This window comes from Rana temporaria, chromosome 1, assembly GCF_905171775.1.
Source record: "Rana temporaria chromosome 1, aRanTem1.1, whole genome shotgun sequence".
NCBI classification, from domain to species: Eukaryota; Metazoa; Chordata; class Amphibia; order Anura; family Ranidae; genus Rana; species Rana temporaria.
This window is the reverse complement of record NC_053489.1, coordinates 203,506,892-203,527,271: the sequence shown is the minus strand read 5'-3', so window position 1 is coordinate 203,527,271 and position 20,380 is coordinate 203,506,892. Positions and strand designations below refer to the sequence as shown.

General features: G+C 45.6%; 1 protein-coding gene across 4 annotated transcripts in view; it reads right to left on the bottom strand.

Moving 5' to 3' along the window:
* CHFR (checkpoint with forkhead and ring finger domains) overlaps positions 1 to 15,423 on the bottom strand; it is a 57,974-nt gene extending 42,551 nt beyond the window's left edge. For 3 of the 4 annotated variants that reach the window (XM_040347779.1, XM_040347784.1, XM_040347786.1), the window contains exons 1-4: positions 15,315 to 15,423; positions 10,042 to 10,174; positions 5,192 to 5,291; positions 767 to 876 (exon numbers count right to left, since the gene is read on the bottom strand). In XM_040347779.1, the coding sequence (XP_040203713.1) occupies positions 767 to 876; positions 5,192 to 5,291; positions 10,042 to 10,162 (331 nt within the window). In that variant the 5' untranslated portion in view covers positions 10,163 to 10,174; positions 15,315 to 15,423. Of the gene's footprint in view, positions 1 to 766; positions 877 to 5,191; positions 5,292 to 10,041; positions 10,175 to 14,662; positions 15,228 to 15,314 lie in introns of those variants that run through there. The other variant, XM_040347783.1, reaches the window with a different exon arrangement.
* Between the last annotated feature and the right edge of the window lie 4,957 nt (positions 15,424 to 20,380).

Genomic DNA, 20,380 nt, shown 5'->3' with positions numbered 1-20,380 from the left:
AAAGCTCCGCTTTACAAGCACATTTACGAGCTTTAGAATTATTCGTTTGGATACATTTTAGGCCATGGTATTTAGGAGACATACCATAGATTTTTTTTTTATTATTGTACTTTTATTAAGATTTTATTTTAAAACAAACCAAAAGTAGTATGGATGTACAGACTGCAAACATTTGTAATTGTACATTTTTTTGAATGCCCACTAATTCTTTAGAGTCTACAGTTCTAAACTCTTTAAAAAAAAAAAAAAAGATCACTTTTAACAAAAAATACACATATTTTTGCAGGTATAAAAATTTGCATTTATTATTTTTTTACAGGAGCCTGCAAGGTATTGTACCTGCAATCGGCAGATTACGAGTGCAATTTCAGGCTCATGCAGCTTTCTTGCCCATCATTCTGTACGGCTTTCCGTTTAAAAGCTGAAAAAGTGTCAATGGACTACGAGGGCTCTTATCAGCACTCTCAGTTCTTTTAGCTATCTGCTACATTGGAAGTAGGGATTTGTAGTTTATACATCACAGATCTATGTATGAATGATATGGCTTTGCAGGGGAGGGATTTTAAAATGTGACAGCTGCTGTGGGGCAGAGGAACCCCCCCCCCAACTGCTGTCACAAGGAAAAGGGGGGGGTGTGCTGAACTTGTTACACCCTAAATACAGGCAACATGCAACACATCCGGAAGGTGAACTAGGCCTTTAAATTCTTCATTAAGCTATCATAATAGCAATTATATTTTTTAGCGTTAAAAAACATGTAACTTACTGTTTTCTGGCTCATTTTTCTTATAAACAACATAGATAATATCACCATTCTTCAAGGGATATGTCTGTTTCTTTACCACCTTCTGCTGGTTGATCACAGTGCCATTTGTGCTGCAAAAAGTGCATAACAAGATTCACAGTCAAAATGTAATTACTGGAAAAACACATATAATAGTATTTGTAGTCCAATAACATACAAAAAAAATTAACAACTTGGCAGGCTGCTAATCAGGGAGAAAAATAAGATTAAAAAAAAAGTTTTGATACTGCATCTAACAGTATATGGCATTAGGTTTGCCTTGGATGGATCGCATGTGAACCCATGAAACTAAACTAGAGAGGTCATAAACACTGTTGTTCCCCAAAATGATCTTGGACACAGTTCCCAAAAAACAAGTTGCATTATACGTACCCCTCCAGCCCTGTACACACGATCAGTCCATCCGATGAGAACGGTCCGGAGGACCGTTCTCATCGGTTAACCGATGAAGCTGACTGATGGTCTAATATGCCTACACACCATCAGTTAAAAAAACGATCGAGTCCAACGCGGTGACGTAAAACACAACGACTTTCTGAGAAAAATGAAGTTCAATGCTTCCAAGCATGCGTCTACTTGATTCTGAGCATGCGCAGGCTTTTAACCGATGCTTCTGCATACTATCCTTCGGTTTTGACCGATCGGTTAGGCGTCCATCCGTTGAATTTTAAAGCAAGTTCTAAATTTTTCGACCGAAGGATAAACGGACCGATGGGGCACACCCACCATCGGTTTGGACCGATGAAACGGACCTTCAGTTCGTTTCCATCGGTTTTGACCAACTGTGTGTACAAGGCCTTAGGGTCCTTTTAGCATTTCTGACTACAGAACCGTCTCAGTTATCTAGTTTTTGGCACCATTCTCTGTAAAATCTAGAGAATGTTGTGTCTGACAACTGCAGGAACATCACCATCTCTGTACTACACAATTTTTTTATGTTTTAATTCCTTTAAAGACCCTGCAAGTAATAAACCTACTGATCTGAAAAAAAAAGTACTTGGCTAATAATCTTCTGCTGTGGGTTGACAACACTCATGGGTTTATAGACTGAAATCACAAGAAATCGCATCAGCCCTGCTCAGGTGCGTTTTCTAAACTAATGAATGCATCTCTCTCTCCACATCTCAACTACATAGAGAGTAAAGCCTCATACACACGATCGGATTCTTCCGACGGGAATTGTGTGTTGACAGCCTGTTGGCCAAAAATCCGACCGTTTGTACGCTCCATCGGATAATTGTTGTTGGATTTTCCATAGACAAATGTTGGATGGCAGGCTTTAAAATTTTCCGTGAACAATCCAGGCAGACGCCCTTCGGACACTAGTCTGACGCTTGTGAAAATCGGATCGTGTGTACAAGGCTTATGTGATCTGCCGTCCAATGTAAAAGGTGGCGACAAAATACATTTTAAGATGACACAGAGAGGAAACAAGTCTGCTCTGCATTTCTGGCAAAATCTAAAAAAGGTATAACAAAAGGCTTCCAATTGTAAATTTAAAGAAGTATCAACTCAATGTAAAGCTTCCCCTACCCCACTGTGTAAAATTGAAAATGTTAACCATAACATACAAGGCCATTCATGACATCACCCCCCATCTACATCACCAACCTCATCTGCAGATATCGCCCAAATCGTCCCCTCCGCTTCTCCCAGGACCTCCTGCTCTCTAGCTCCCTTGTTACCTCCTCCCATGCTCGCCTTCAAGACTTCTCCAAAGCCTCTCCCATCCTCTGGAACTCCCTGCCCCAATATGTCAGATCAGCCCCTACCCTGTCCACCTTCAGGAGATCCCTGAAAACTAATTTATTCAGGGAAGCCTATCACACACCCACCTAACAACTGTCCCCGAGCCACCCCCATGAAATCATTCTCTGCAGCTATTACCTTTTGTACCACCACCCCCTCCCTTTAGAATGTAAGCTCTACAAGCAGGGCCCTCCTGTACCTTTTGTATTGAACTGTACTGTAATTGTGTTGTGCACTCCATACATTGTAAAGCGCTGCGTAACCTGTTGGCGCTATATAAATCGTGTATAGTAAATTTATATACATCTCCCCTGGGGACCTGTCCTGTTCTGATCTCTGGCCCCATTGCAAATTATATGTTCAATTTTATTTTGGTTGGTACTGGATGTAGCTTCAACCCCAGATTGAAGTCCAAATTATGGGTGCTCCAATGAGGGAGTTACAGGCAGCACTGAAGAAACCAACCCCTCTCTGAATTCTCACTTAGCAAAATAAAATCGTAAAAGGTAGCACTGGATTACTGGCTGACTGTGTGGCAATCCCACAGGACCTGTCACTGACTGCAGATGAAGGTGGAATTATTGCACACAGCACCCCGACAGGGGTCAACATCCAATGCGACTTTACCGACTAGTACAGCAGCAGGCGACATGAAGATGGAGTCATAAAACCAATGAAACGCTCACTTATCTGAGCAAGCGTCTCTGTGACTCACAATAGAGTAAAATAAATCCCACAGGTCCATCAGTATCAACTTATCAGCTGAAAATTCACACAGCCCAGTCAACACCAACTTATTCCCCACTATTGTGAAAACAATGTGTTTACTAGCAGCTAGCCAAATCAGTGAGCGTTTTCCCTTACATTATCCTCATGTCGCCTGCTGCAAACCCAGCTGCATGGAGTCACCTGGAAGGCAGTTCCTTTGTCTAGGGGGCTGTGTTAATTAATGCTGTATACACCAGCAAGATAGAACAAGCAGCTTTGGAAAAAAGGGGAGCAGATAAGGGAAGTGTAATGTTGAGAGTTTACCTACACTTTAAAAGGCATCCCCCCCCCCCCCCCCATTTAGCATAGAGTAAGGGAGGGTTATAAACCGTTCCATTTTTTGTTTCGCCATCTGTGCCTCATAGGGGAGATTTGCCATCATTTCCTATCAGATTGCCAAACAGCAATTGAGAGAAAATCCCTCCAACGTGAGGGGAAACCAGAACTAGTGTGCCCATTAGAAGATTTTCTCTGTTACTGTTCTGACGTCAACCCAAAATGTGGGATTTTCTCTAATTTTTCACTTTTGATGAGAACAGTAAACTAGGAAAATAGAGAGAAACAATAAAAACTGACAGGTATTCAAATCTCTTTCCACTCTAGACAAAACTTTAAAAAAAAGTTTTGCCTTTAGTTACACTTTAAAGGAGTTGTAAAGAAAAACATTTTTTCACCTTAAAGCGGTAGTTCACCCTGACCCACATGATGTTACCATCGAGACAGGCATTGTAGCGCGAGCTACAGTATGCCTGTCCCGATTTTTTTAACCCCGTACTCACCTCGTAGTCGTCCATCGTAGATTCCGGCTCCCGCGGGGAATGGGCGTGCCTATGGAGAGGGAGGATGATTGACGGCCGGCCCTGGCACGTCACTCTCCCCGAAGACAGCCGGAGTAGGTCTCGGCTCTTCACGGCGCGTGCGCACAGGCTATGCGCACGCGTCGTGAAGACCAAGCCTATTTCGGCTATTTCCGGAGAAGCGTGACGCGCCAGAGCCGGCCGTCAATCATCCTCCGTCTCCAGAGGCACGCCCATTCCCCGGTATCTTCGATGGACGACTACAAGGTGAGTATGGGGGGAAAAAATTCGGGACAGGCATACTGTAGCTCGCGCTACAGTGCCTGATTTAAAGGTAAAAGAAAATTTTTTTTTTTTTTTCCTGTCGATAGGGTGAACCCCCGCTTTAATGAAATCTATGCATTAAGGTGAAAAAACATCTGATGATAAACCCCCCCCCCCCCTCGAAAGTCCCACGTTCGGTCCTGAGATCCTCTTCGCCGCTCAGCCTGGCCGCTGATTGACTAGAGTGGATGGATTGAGAGCAGCGCAGCCATTGGCTGGCGTTGCTGTCAATCACATCCAGTGACGCAGCGAGGGGCGGGGCCGAGTGATACAGTGAGCGGCTATGGCCGCTCACTGTATCACGGAAGCGCACCCACAAGGACTCATCACCATGCAAGCTCTCTCACATGAATGTGGTGAGTTCTTGCGGGGAGGACCAGAGACCGTTGCCGAGGGATCCCAAAAGACGTGGATCGCGGCCACTCTGTGCAAAACTAACTGCACAGTGGAGGTAAGTATGACATGTTTGTTATTTTAAAATCCTTTATTAACCCTTTAAGCAGGAAAACCCCATACAGTAGCTACTAAATGTATGTTTTAGTAGAGAAAACATATGCTTTGTCCATGTGAATGCTATAACCCACAGTGACCAAACAGCTATCTACTAAGAAGTGGAAAATTTAAACCAATATGACTGGAAACTGACCTACAAGATCATCATATACAGTACACTTCATAATAAAAAAAAATACCCAGTTTGGGTTTGGTTCAGTTGGCAGAGCCATGAAACAATTAAATGCGAAGTTACCTAGTGTCCTCTAGTGAAACAACGCCAGACTTTTCATCCACTATGATTTTACAGTGTTCTCCGGACACCAACTTGTTTCCAGGGAATGACAGATCACAGCCTGTAGGAACATATAATCAGATGAGACCTACCATACGATACAGAGCAGTGTTAGGAATACATAATTCAACTTTAAAATGACTTTCCCTTCAACAAATCACCTATTAATTCAGTTAACGAGGAGCAGCATATATGCCTAGCAGCAATAGTTCTTGTTCCATCTGTGGTAGACATTCCATAAAACATGGTTTGTTTACGACAAGAACCATTAAGTTACCCAAAGACATTAGGTGATGTTTACAATCAAATCTTACATCTATAGGTGCTGTGTATGACTGCTGCACATTCAAGAGGCGAGAGGAAAAAAAAATGGTCAAGCAAGTTGGAAAGGCTGGCATTTGTTTGTGACTTACTTTTTAGCAGGGGCATACGTTTAAAAAAACAAAAAAATAAATAAAATTACCTCGGAGCAATACAGGCATTTTAGGAGCACTATATAACCAAAAGTAGACTAATTTAGCATGAAAAAATTAGGGTTACATTTTCTGATTTGTCAACCGCATACAACAGTAATAATCTTAGCGTGACTGTAAAGCTTTAAAAAGGTTTTTTATTAAAATACTTATGTCATGCTTACCTGCTCTGTACAATGGTTTTGCACAGAGCAGTCCTAATCCTCCTCTTCTGGGGTCCTCTGTCTGCATTCTTGGCACCTCCCTTCCACCGAGTGCCCCTATTAGGAAGTATCTTCCTTTGGGGGCACGCTTACGTGCTTGATCCTGGGACGGCCTGTTTGCATCTATTCAGACACACAGTCTGCCTCAGCCACGCCCCCAAGTTTTGTCTAAAAGCAACAGGAGCCAATGGCTCCCGCTGCTCTTAGCCAAGCCTGTGAGACAAAGGAGAGGGGAGAAGAGCTACTGCAGATGTGTACAGCGTTGTATTGAGATCCAGCTCAGGTGAGTATTGGGGGGGGGGGGGAGGTGAACGGGGGAAGGGCAGAGATTGGGGCTACTAGTAAAAGGTTTTATCTTAATACAGAGAATGCATTAGGTTAAAAAAAAAAAAAAAAAAAAACACACACTTTACCTTTACAACCACTTAAATAAACAAGGCTTCATTAGCTACAATAAAAGGTCATTCAAAAGCCAGCAGTAGGGTTGGATTCCTGATAGGTAAAAGCAGTCAGAACCTTGATGTAATTCCTCCTAGACTGTCAGGTTCAGAGATGAGAAGCTTAAGAATGCAGGTGGGATGTTTAGGTATAATATACTTCATTCCTGTTGATTATCCCATTACCTGTGCAGAAAGGCTGTTGTCAGCCCTTGTTTCCTCTCTATCACAACTCTTGAGCAATGTTTACATAAAAGTTGTAAATACTTTCTGTAAAAATACACTATACATATTTTCGCTTTCTTCATCCATGCTTTCCCAATTGGGTGGAGGTCAGCCAATAAAAACAAAACTAGTTCCAGCCATTTGAGAAAGAAGGGATTGAGTAAATGGAGTAAGTAACTGAAGCAATGTTAAAAAAAAAAAAAGAATGTTTAAAATAGGAAAGTATATCATATTTGCTTATTCATTTACTAATGCCTGGTACACATAAGATTATCAGACGAATGATCATGTGTTTTTTTTTTTTTGCACCTGAAGAGTTTACTTAAAGCGGATCTCCACTCTAAAGTGGAGTCCCGCTGATCGGCACCCTCCCCCCCTCCGGTGTCACATTTGACACCTTTCAGGGGGGAGGGGGGTGCAGATACCTGTCTACAGACAGGTATCTGCACCCACTTCCGGCCCTACGATACGGGCAAAAGACGGGTTTTTTCTTCGCTTCCCGTCCGTCCCCCGTTGTATGCTGGGAACACTCGGCTCCCAGCACACAGCGGGAGCCAATCGGTGGGCGCAGCGCGACTCGCGCATGCGCCGTAGGGAACCGGGCAGTGAAGCCGGAGCGCTTCACTTCCTGGTTCCCTCACCGTGGATGGAGGGGGGAGCAGCAGGGTGACGAGCGATCATCTGCTGCGATCACCGCTGGACTCCAGGACAGGTAAGTGTCCTTATATTAAAAGTCAGCAGCTGCAGTATTTGTAGCGGCTGGCTTTTAATATATTTGTTTAGTGGCACATCCGCTTTAAGTCATGAAAATTCTTGTACGACAGAATAAAAATCCGGAACTGATGTAATGTGCTGTAGTGTATTTTTGTACTGCATTTTCGATCGACAACTGTACTGATTAAACTAAAAATTGTATGATCTGGTCAACGTACGAAAAAATACATGAATAAAAATGTGCATGTTGGATATACTGTCATTATCGGCTCTCCAGAGCTCTGTACCAACAATCAGATTGTTGTACGATTGCACAGAAAACTGCATTTTTCGTATAATTTTCTGATCGTGTGTGCAGGGCTTAATGCTAGCAGTATAATGCTCCATGCACACTGGACTTTAAAATAATGTTATAAAAATGCCAGTAGCTTTGCAGTGAATCTTTGAAAGTTTTTTTTCTTGAACATTTTTGCAACAGCGTTTTTTTAACGGATAAAAAACCCTGGTGAACCACGTTTTTTGGAGGTCAGAAAAACGACTCCTTAACGCGATTTTAGGGCGAATAGAAAACAGCCCATAAACTCCACTGCTGATAAACGTCCATGTGTGCATGGACACATAGGATAACATAGAGGGGAGTTTATGAGCTGTTAAACATAAAAAAAAAAAAAACTCCCAAAAACGCCCGTTTATGAGCTTCAGTGTGCATGGAGACTAAGGATTAAAAATAGTCAATGTTGACAGAGAGTGAAGTTCCACTTTAACTTATAAAAACTGATCTCAAGTCTGAGTTTTTACAGCCGCTCCAGAGTGATTGCTAAATACTGTATTTATTGGCGTATAACACTCACCTGAAAATAGAGGGTAAACTGTGCCTGCGTGTTATACGCAGGGGGCTATGGAAAGTTTTTTTCCCGAAATTTCCCTCTTAAAGTTAGGTGTGCGTGTTATACGTCGATAAAAACGGTAGTTGCGACATGAGAGGGTAGCATGAAAATCCTACAACAGACTGTATGTACAGATACTTGTTAAATGGGCCAGCAAAAGAATGATATAGCCAACTTAAAAAAAAAAAAAAAAACGCTTTGAGAAGCTAAAACATTGATCTGTCAATTATGTAATAAATAAAACAGGGTATTAAAGACCCTATATTAAAAAAAAAAAAATAATAAAATAAAGACTATAAAAACCTAGGGGCAGATCCACAGAGCGAGTACGCCGGCGTATCTACTGATACGCCGGCGTACTTTCAAATTACCCGCGTCGTATCTTTGGTTTGAATCCTCAAACCAAGATACGACGGCATCTGGGTTAGATCTGACAGGCGTACGCCTTCGGATCTTAGATGCAATACTTCGGTGTCCGCTAGGTGGAGTTCGCGTCGTTTTCCGCGTCGATTATGCAAATTAGCTATTTCCGACGATCCACGAACGTACGCGCGGCCCTCGCATTCTTTTACGTTGGCTTTTTCCGGCGTATAGTTAAAGCTGCTGTTTTGCGGCGTAGAGTTAGACTTGCCATGTTAAGTATGGCCGTCGTTCCCGCGTTTAATTTGATTTTTTTTTTTTTGTGTAAGTCGTCCGTGAATCGGGATGGACGTAATTCACGTCTATGTTAAAAAAAAATGACGTCCTTGCGACGTCATTTAGCGCAATGCACGGCGGAAAATTTAGGGACGGCGCATGCGCAGTTCATTCGGCGCGGGGACACGCTTCATTTAAATGAAACACGCCCCCTAATCGCCAATTTGAATTACGCGCCGTTACGCCGCCAGAGATAGACTACGCCGCCGTAACTTACGGCGCAAAATCTTTAAGGATTCGAACTAAAGCCAGGTAAGGTACGGCGGCGTAGCGTATCACTGATACGCTGCGCGGGTGAAGATCTCTGTGGATCTGCCCCAGAATCTTTAAAGTGGCCATCATCCAGTCTTAAAGAATAGGTTCACCTTTTGGACAAGAAAATAATAAAATGCACATAAAATAAAAGTCATGCATGTCTCCTGCAGACCTGTCAGTGTATTGGCTTGCTTGTACATCGCACGAGGAAGCCGATACATTTTGAGAGGATAACTCAATGAACTACAACAGCGCCATGGTAATTCACTGAAAACTACAAGCCTACCAGACCTTGTAGTTTTCCATTCACAGTAAATGAAAGACGCTGCCAGGTGGGCGCAGCCTCGCACGCCATTTATTTTTTTATTGTGGCAGCAGATACAGGGAGAAGATCCCCAGTCTGCTGTCACAGCAGGATTGGGGGGTATTCACCCTGAACATGGGTTTAACATGTAACCGGTTATGAAAAGTGAACTTATCCTTCAGGAACTCTGCTAAGCCCTGGGTGCATCTTGAATGAAGACAGCATAATCCCCATGCAATTTGAGAAAAGCAGCAACCCTTTGTATATAAAAAACCTGGGCGTAAGGATAACACTCAAAATACATGTGTAGGAATTCAAGGAACCATGGGTAAGGCCCCCCTTCTGCACGTCACAGCAGCTGTCAAGCACAGATCCAGCCCTGCAAGCAGGGAAGCGTAGCAGACAATTTATTCTGGTTGTCTAGTTTGAGAGATCAGCTAGTTTGCATATTAGCAGCCATCCCAGTTTCAGAAATGACATAATCGTTTTTATTAGGAAATAACCAGAGATCTGAACAGACAGCTATTAAACAATATACAAAGTTTTTTCATTGAATGTACACCATTTTATCTCTGGAATTTCCATTGAGCCTTGTGTTATATAGGTTACAGAATTACCTTTCTTTCTTCCAATTGTCCATTCCTTCTTGCACAGGAAAAGCTCGGAAGCAGCCTCCGTCTCCGCTCCAAGCAATCGGCTCAGCTTCCCCCAGGGCTTCTTCTCCCCTAAGCCTTCCATCTCAATTCACATCTGAAACAATCAGGAAAAAGCCACAATGAGTTGGGGGCAGGGAGAACCAAACTTATGCATCAGAGACGAGAGAGGTCCCCTCCCCACCAACCAGACACAACAGTAGCAACGGCTCAGACTAAAGTACATGCTATTATTCCATCGAGCTGACATCCAAGGTACTAGAGACGGGCATATTAGCATTAACCCTTACATCGCAAGCAACAGTGCCGCAAGCCTAACATAACAAAAGAGCAATATTGCGATATCTTTTGTGGATGCATCCCTGGCTGCAAATCAAGCACGGCAATGCAGATTTTCAGCACGATGCAGAATGTACAACACAGCCCCTGCTTCATTTGTGAAAGTTTCCTGTACCATTTTATTATATTACAATTAATTGGTATGGATGCACCTTCCATATTGTTTATTACCATCCCTGAGAAAATCAGCACTGACTAGAATCAAGTAGAGCGTAGTAAGAAGGCACACAACACAAGATGCCAGTGACACAAAGGATAGAATCGGGGGGTTATTTTTCCATGCTTTGTGCCACCAGTGACTACTACTAATAGGGTGGGATGTAAAAGGCAGCAGACATGCGAACACATTGTCTGTTGCGTTATTCTCAGAGGCTTTGCTATTCCAGTCTGAGAGTGGGGGTTGGTGGCAGCTGCCTGTGAACGTGGGAGTATGATTGGGTGATGAGGTGCCATGGAATTTGAGTCCATGGTGGGGAGGTGCAGGGTTTAGCGAGGCAATGTTCTTATGTATGTGGGAAAATTTCCTAATGAACACTCTGGTTCCTGCATAAAATAATAACGCCTTCCCAGAACAGAAACACGTAACCTCTGCACCTTGAATCACCATGCACAATAGAAGAATCGTTTACACACACACACATTAGTAGGCAATGCAAGGCTGCTTGTTCTGGATGGGGGTGAAAATCAGGAACTATGAGAAAAAAAAAAAAATACACAAACACTGAAAAAGCATCAAAATAAAGACAAGATGATAAATGCATAAAGCATTAAAAACATTATCTGTAGTGATCAAGGGAATGGGAAAAATCTGAAACCCATTATGAGTACTTCTGAAATTTCAGAAAGGAACATGATCCATTTAGATAGAACGGACTCTGCCAAACGGCACGTAATAAAGATCCCCCCACACAGTACAATTTCTCTGTACAACGACTATATTGCACCAGGCCCTGTCTGATTGGAAACAGATGGATTATAGGATACAGATTCATTCATATCATTACACAGTTTTAGGTCAATCTACTGGTGGCCATATAAAACTGAATGATTGGTCAAAAAACAATCAAATCGGACACTGATCGAGTGTCACGGGCCCAGCGATGAGCGACACTTTCAATCAATCCAAGTTGATCATTTGTGGCAGAACAATAATAAAATGTATTGCCTTGTACACACGACCGGTTTTCACGACGAGAAAACTGTTATTTTTTTTATATTGGTTGTGAAAACCGGTCGTGTGTATGCTCTCTAGCAGTTTTCTCGCCGAAAAAACTGCCCGCAAAAAAATTGAAACCAGCGCTCTTTTTTCTCGTTGTTTTTCCCGTCAGTCTTTTTCTCCTCGCGAAAAACGGTCGAGTTCATGCTTTTCCCGAGGGGAAAAAAAAACGTGCATGCTCAGAATCAAGTATGCAGCCCAAAGGGTGGCGCCATTTGAAAGGAACTTCCCCTTTATAGTCCCGTCGTACATCACCGTGCTTTGGTCAGACGTTTTTTTGCATGAACGTGTGTATGCAAGTCAGGCTGGAGAGGAATCACGTCAGGAAAAACGTTGTTTTTTTTAGTTCAGAGAAAAATGGTCGTGTGTACGAGGCATAAGGGTTCGATCAGTCATCTTTTTTACACCCTTACAATGTGGATTGATCATAAGCGATTCACGAGAAATGCCGTCAATCTATTTTCTTCCACCACAACTGACTTGGGTCAAATGAAACCATTACTCTCTGTGCGATTTTTGTCTTTCTTACTCAATAGACTGATGGCTACCAGAAAGTTGACTGTACAAAGATTCTACGGTCAGATTGTAAGGCTTCATGTACACTGAACATTATTCAACCTCTCCTAAACGATTTAACTTGACAGCTAGAAATCAGTGTGTAAAAACGGCCGTTTAGCCGCGTTTACATGCCGCGTTTCGGTCTACAAGCATTAAAAAAAGAAAGTTTTTTTTTTTGTTAAAATTAGAAATACCTGGAAACAAAATGCTGCTGAACGCGAGTTGCTGCGTCGTTTAGCCGTGTTTGTCACTTTAACTGCCTCTAAACACAGCTAAGATAAAGCCTCTAAATGCAACTGCCTAGAAATGACTATAAACAAACCAGTGTACATGTACTGATAAGATAACCAAGGAGAGTTCAGGAGCAGTTGGAAAAAAATGCCCAACTGCTCCTAAACGTCCGTTAACCAGCAGCAGTGTACATGAGGCCTAATGTGTATTGGTGACCTTAAAGTGGAACTTACCCCCCCCCCCCCCTATCTTTTACAGCCAAGGAAGATGCCATCTTGGCCTCTGATCTGCAGTTGCCATGGTGCTACATATGTGATCAGCTATGACGCCAGGCATTTGATGGCTTGACAGTTCAGCTGAGAGAAAACAACCGTTTTGGAAAGCAGTTAAAAGCAAGACTAAACCCTCCTATCGTTGTTTTTTTTTTAGCCAAAGAAGCTTCCATCTTGGCCTTTGATCAGCAATGGCCATCATGCTGCACAGGTTATCAGTTATGACAGTTTGCTTGAGAGCTCAACTAATGTGACAGATACATTCCGGAGATCGGAACTCTTTTGGAAACTGTAAATGGATGGGTTTAGTATATGTCTTCTTTAAAGGGGTGGTTCCCCCTAAAACACATTTCTAACAATAGATTCGTAAGACCCGTTACACTGCGGGTAGGCTGGCTTTTTTTTTTTTTTTTCGTACATACCGAGATCTCGGCGTCTCGTCCCTTGTCAGTGGGCGTTCCTAGTTGATTGACGTTCCTCGGACGGGCGCATACGTGACGTCACGACTTTCCGAAAGAAGCCGAACGTCGCTGCGCAGGTGCCGTATAGAGCCGACTCTATACGGCGCCTGCGCAATGACGTTCGGCTTCTGTCGGAAAGTCGTGACGTCACGTATGCGCCCGTCCGAGGAACGTCAATCAAATAGGAACGCCCACCGCCAAGGGACGAGACGCCGAGATCTCGGTATGTACGAAAAAAAAAAAAAAAAAAGCCAGCCTACCCGCAGTGTAACGGGTCTTACGAATCTATTGTTAGAAATGTGTTTTAGGGGGAACCACCGCTTTAAGGCTGGGTTCACACTGGTGCGATGTTAAACATCGCATGTGATTCGCAATGCACCGTTGTGCAGATCAAATGCGAGGTCTGTGTGATGCAAATTCAGCCATGCAGATCGTATGGCTGAATTCTCATTGCGTTCGCACAAAAATGGTACAGGACCCTTTTTTTGGTCTGCACTGGAATCGGACTGCATGGGTGTTGACACCTATACAATTCGAATCTTGCACCCTTTGACAGGTCGCACTGCGATATGCGAACCGATCTGGGGGTGTCAATAACTTTCTACTGACACCCGCAGCAGTTCGCATAGGGCAGTGTAAACTATGTCCTATGCGATGCGGGAACCGCCACTGGAATCGCGCTGGTTTCCTGCGTCGCAGTAGCATGAAACGGCACTAAAGCAGTAGCATATTATAGGCTTCCCTGTTGGTGAAAAATCAAAGTGGACTTTACTACTGCTTTAAAGTGATGCAACGTAAAAAAAATTCATGAGAGAAAAAAAAAAAAAAAGTTGCTTACCTTTACCGTGCAAAGGTATTGCACAGAGCAGTCTCCTTCCTCCTCCTCCTCTGGAATCCCCTGCTGGTGCTCTCCGCTCCTCTTCTCTGAGTGCGCCCAAAGCTAGCTGAGGGCTCGTGCAGGCGCACTCCAGAGCTGGGCTATGTGCGTCCATAGATGCACACAACACACATAGAATGCATTAAAGAGGAAGTAAACTTCTTCAGCCTATAATAAGGCTTACCTATAGGTAGTGTAAATACCTCTTAAACGTGCACCGCTTAGGAGATATTTACATAACATGCAGCAAGTGAAATCACTGGCGCTTGCGATCTGAAGGAACGCACTCATGTATCATTCCTTCCGAGCCCGGTGCCATGAACAGCGGCTCCCGCACGCATGATCCGGCCAGCTACAGAACCCACAAACCCGGAAGCAAGACGGGAAGATGGATGCGGCACTGGAACAGCTTTGTTTTAAGTGACGTTTAACATGCATACTAGCACATTATGACTTTACCTTGCAGGAAGAAAAAAAAAAGGAAATATCGTCCAGCGGTATACAACTACTTTAAGTAAAAAAATAAAAAAATGCTTGGCACAACTTTACAGTGTTTGGTCACCTTTACAGAGAAATAAAATGTAAGAGTAAACTAACACTGAACACCCCACCCCTGGTCCCCACTACTTACCCCCGGGGCTGCTGAGCTGTCAGCACCCCCTCAGCCACTCCAGCAGTCTGCAGATTAGAAATTTCCAGTACTTCCAGGATGGATCAGCTAGATTCTGATTAGTCAGCACTGTCAACAGCTAGGCAACCCCAAAGGTGAGTACAGTAGGGAATGAAGGGTGGGTGTCCGGAGTTAGTTTTCCTGTAAAGGTGGACTAACCCTTTAAATGGCTGGGTTGAGTTCTGCTCTATCTGCCACTGCTTTCAATCAAATGATGACAATTTAGGAATGGTTATAAGGAAAACATGGCAAGCCAAGACTGGGGCGATAATGGAAGATATGTGGGGAAGTCCAGACTTCCTAAGTTTACAGACATCAGACACTGAACTCCCTATAGTGTAGTAGGGGCACTGAGTGCAGCTACACATAGAACTTTGTAGTATGAGGTAGGAGCCAGGACAAAGGGGGCCTAAGGCAGCCAGGTGAGAGGGGACACTGGGACAGGAAGTGCTCAGCATAGGGCTCGCCTAGTCCCTGGCACTAGCATGGAAGGAGGAGGAGGCGCTCACTAGTATGCCTCCTGCCCTGGGCCTGTCATTTCCTCTTCTGCCTCCTTCACCACACAGACTCCAGCCGCACTCATGCCCCGGTTACAGCCCCGGGAAACCATTACCAGCTCTCCTGTCTTCTCCGCCGTCTCATCCGCGGCCGCCTCCCTGTCACAACACAAGCCAGGCAGCGTCAGCTGATCAGGGGGCGGGGCCTACCCGGAACGTGGCGTCTCCTGTGAAACCCCCCCCCCCCTCTCCCCGTCTTCTGGGCGGAGCCTAACGTGGATCCAGCAGGTCGTCCTACGTCTACCTGAACGGAAGTGCTGGAGGGTGACAGGGAGCTATGCAGGCTGTGGATATGATTCTTGGTTCACATCCCAATACTGGATCTCCCAGTTCTGAGTCACACAGCCAAGAGGAATTGTGACTTCACTTGCTGCATGCTGAGCTTGTACAGGGACTTCACAAGTACTGGAGCCACACAGAGCCAAGGACCTGCTTTTTTAAAGTGGCATCAAACCCACAAATGTCATACTGTATAGTGCAGCTTACCAATCAGAGGTGGTGGCTGCATTAGTTTTTTTTGTTGGGGAGGCTTTTCCCCCCTGGTGATCTGGCCAGTAAGGATGAGCTCTGGTGTGTTCGCATAGTACACGTGCAGAGCCCGCCAGGAAGTGTGCACGGCGCTGCGCTAATCACAGTCAGGGAGACATTGTCCCGATGCTTGGCTGCAGAGATCGGGAAATGTCTCCCTGGCTGTGAATTAGGGTTGCCACCTCATCCCTTTAAAACAGAACACATATGAATTACACAAATTCTGAGGCACCAAGTGAGTTTAATTACCTCCTTAATCAGCCACAGAACCTGTGTAATTAATATGTGTTCCGTTTTAAAGGGATGAGTTGGCAACCCTAGCTGTGATTAGCACAGCGCCGTGCACACTTCCTGGCGGGCTCTGCACGTGTACTATGCGAACACGCCAGAGCTCATCCTTACTGGCCAGTAGGGGTGCAACGGATCAAAAAACTCACGGTTCGGATCTTTCCTCGGATCAGGAGGATCGGATCAGCAAAAAGAAAAATGAAAAAAATCTCCCACACTGTAATATCCACATCTCCCTCCCCCACTATAATATCCACATCCCCCCCCCATTGTAATATCCACATCCCCCCCACTGTAATATCCACCCACCCCCCCCCCCCCCCCACTGTAATGGCATCACTAGGGTTGGTGTCACCCGGTGCCAAAAAAAAAATGGTGTCACCCCCCCACCCACTATGGTCCCCCCTCAGTACAGACCGCCCCCAGTAGTGCAGACCTCAGACGGTAACCCCCCAGTAGTGCAGACCTCAGACGGTAACCCCCCCAGTAGTGCAGACCTCAGACGGTAACCCCCCAGTAGTGCAGACCTCAGACGGTAACCCCCCAATGCAGACCTCAGACGGTAACCCCCCAGTAGTGCAGACCTCAGACAGTAACCCCCCAGTAGTGCCGACCTCAGACAGTAACCCCCCAGTAGTGCCGACCTCAGACAGTAACCCCCCAGTAGTGCCGACCTCAGACAGTAACCCCCTCAGGCAGTGGCGTGTGTGTCCTTCGAGCGCGGGTACCTCCTCCTCTGTGGGTGTAAACAGAGAGGAGGGCCGCCGCCGGGTGTACCAAGATGGCCGCGGCTCTGGAGCTAGGCCGAAGCCGCGGCCTTTTCTAATGCTATGGCCGCGGTGGCAATCCGTGGATCGCATAGCGTGCTGATCTGAAGGGGGTGACCCGTTCGGATCATGGATCAACGGTGATCCATTGCACCACTACTGGCAAGTAATACACCTCCTGTATTAGAGTGTCCCCACTCTGGATGAAGGAACACAGGGGATACATTTGGACATCAGCATTGTCAGTTCTAGGGAGAGGGGAGTGTTCAAGTAGAACTAAGGGCAAAACTTTTTTTTTTTTTTTTTGGATGGAGTAACCGAGGTGATTATTATTTATTTTTTGCAATCTCCCATTGCTGAGATTTCCCTTCACTTCCTGTCCCGTGGCCAAACAGGAAGTGAGAGGAAATCCCTGAAAATAAAGAGAATCCCTTGGGGACCCCTAGAGAAGATGTCTCTATTTTCTTTTCTGAGGACAACCGAATATTTTATTTCAGTGATAATGGTAAACGGGACAAATAGAGGGGGTGGAATCTACTTAACGGTGGCACAGACCGCAATAAAAACGGACAAGTGTTCCAATTCATCTCCCCTCTATCAAAAACTAAAAAAAGTTTTGCCTTTTATTATACTTTAAAGCAGGGATTTTTTTCAGCGGGAACGCAGTTCCGGCACCTCTAGCACTGAATGTATGTAATAGCAATGGATACTGGGGTATGCTGGCAGGAATCTATTTTTGTGTGGGTCTATTGTTGCTGGGAGAGGAATTGTTGAAGGAGAGGTCTATTGTCGCTGGCTTCAGGGAAATTTGTTGTTGTTCCTGGGGGTCTATTGTTGCAGGGGTGGATCTATTGACATTGGGGTGGTATTTTGTAACAGGCGGTATCTGTTATTGCTGGGGGGATTTATTGTTTCTGGGTTGCACTGTTGCCAACCTACCAGATTGAAATTTACTGGCACAGCCAAATTTTTACTGCCATTTTACAAAATTACAGTTTTAAGTGCAAATTTTAGTATTTAAGCTACAAACAAGTACACTATCCAAATAGCAATGCTGGTGTTCTCATATTAATCCCTACAGGCAGGGATCTGCTCATATTAATACCACAGGCAGGGGATCTGCACATATTTTCATGTGGTGTACTGTGTCCTCTGCACAGTGTGCACCTAAAGCTACGTCAATAGATTTGCTGATCTTCTCATAATAATACCACAGGCCGGGATCAGCAAGTATTATCAGTATTTGTGCTGCTACATCTCCCTGCAGGCCATTAGTATGTCTGGGTGGACAACAAGGAGAGGCAGAGAGTCACGAGCCGATAAAAGAGGGCAAGCAGGCTCTGCATCTAGAGGCAACAGTGCTGGTTGAGGACACGGTGCATCCTCATCAGCACGTGGCCATGGGACACGCTCGTCCTTTTTTTCGGCAGCTGGCTGTGTTGAGCCGCAACATGCCGAAGACTTGGTAGAGTGGATGACCAAGCCGTCCTCATCCTCTCTCACCCAGGCTCAGGGTACTTTGTTTGGCAAAGCAGCTGCCTACGCGGCCTCTTCCCTCTGCTTAATGGCATCAGTTACTCCTTCCCTAGCCCCACCATGTCCTCCTGAGGAGTCCCCCGCACTGTTTGACCACAGTGTTGGGTACATGCTACAGGAAGATGCACAGCGTTTTGAAGGCTCCGATGATGGTACATAGCTAGAGGAAGACAGTAACGTGAGCCCAGAGTGAGGGGGTGCCCAAGAATTACAGCAATCTGGCAGTCATGTTCCCCCAGCTGCAGAATACTGCCAGGTTTGTTGCAGTGATGAGTTGGGAGGGGAGCTGAGGTCACTGACTCCATGTGGGTGCCTGATAGGAGGAGGGAGGAGGAGGCACATCTCCAACGAGGCAGGATGCCCTCCAGGGGCCAGCTTAAGGGCAACGCAGAGCTACGCATGTGCAGGGCGCTGCTGTCTCTCAGCTTTATTCCAAAAGTTCTTTGGTCTGGGCCTTTTTTGAGACGAGTGCATCAGATCGCATCGCTGTTATTTGCAACATATGTCTCAAGCGTATCTCGTTTAGCCAAAACATCACCCACTTGGGGACCACATGCTTGACCAGATATATGTCGACCTACCATGCAGTTTGTTGGCAAGCGTACCTCAAAGTTCCACACGAAAGAACAAAGCGGACCTCTCCTTGCTCCTCATCAGCTGGGATCTCCAACCCCACTATACCCTCAGTCCTCTCTGATGCCTGCACTGATAGGACTGAAGGTGTAGAATTAGGTGTGTCACAGCCAAGTACTTGTGGGCAGTCTACTATCGGTACACCAACGTCAGATTGTACCAGCCAAATTTCCCTGCCCCAGATGCTGCAGCACCGAAAGAAGTTCTCTCCCAGCCATCCACATGCCCAGCGGTTAAATGCTAGTTTAGCTAAATTGCTAGCACTTTAACTGCTGCCTTTTCAGTTGGTAGATTCTGCCCCCTTCCATGAGTTTGTGGAATGTGCGGTACCTCAGTGGCAAGTTCCCAAATGCTTTTTCTCACGGAAGGCGATTCCGGCTCTCTACCGGCATGTGGAAGGCAATGTCCATGCCACGCTGGACAGGGTGGTCAGTGGTAAGGTGCATATTACTGCTGACTCATGGTCCAGCAGGCATGGACAGGGACGCTACCTATCTTTTACGGCGCATTGGGTGACTGCTGGCAGCTGGGAAGGATGCAGGACAAGGTACAGTAGTGTTGTGACACACCTCTCTTCTCCATCCCTTCCTCTGTGGCCTCTTTCTGTGCTGATGTGTCCTCGGAACCAGTGGTGCTCCGTAGGCGTTGAAGGGGCTACGCAGGCGAAGAAATGCCATGCGGTGCTTGAGCTGGTGTGTTTGGGGGACAGGAGCCACACTAGGGCAGAGGTTCTGTCAGCTCTGCAGGGGCAGGCTCAGAGGTGGTTGATGCCGCGCCAGCTTAAGCCAGGAATGGTGGTTTGCGACAATGGCACCAACCTCCTCTCCGCCCTCCGACAGGGAAAACTGACCCTTGTGCCCTGTTTTGCTCATGTCCTTAACTTGGTGGTGCAGCGGTTCTTGGGCAGGTACACAGGCTTACAGGATGTCCTGAAGCAGGCCAGGAAACTCTGTGTGCATTTCCGATGGTCATATAATGCCAGTGCTCGGCTGGCAGACCTCCAAAATGAATACAACCTGCCCAAGAACCGCCTAATCTGTTATATGCCCACCAGGTGGAACTCTACGTTGGCCATGCTGCAGTGGCTGCACATGCAGCAGAGGGCCATCAATGAGTATCTGTCAGGGGGGCTTGTTTTTTTTCCCCCCATGCCAGTGGGCCATGATCAGGGATCCATGCACTGTCCTGTCACCATTTGAGGAGGCCACGAGGAAGGTGAGCAGTGACAGTGCATACATCAGTGACACTGTCCCTCTTATCCACCTGTTGGAGCACACGCTGCGTGGAATAATGGACAGGGCCCTTGAGGCAGAACAGAGGCCCTCTTTATCCAGACAGTGTTGCTGCTTGCCTGCCTATCACACTAGAGG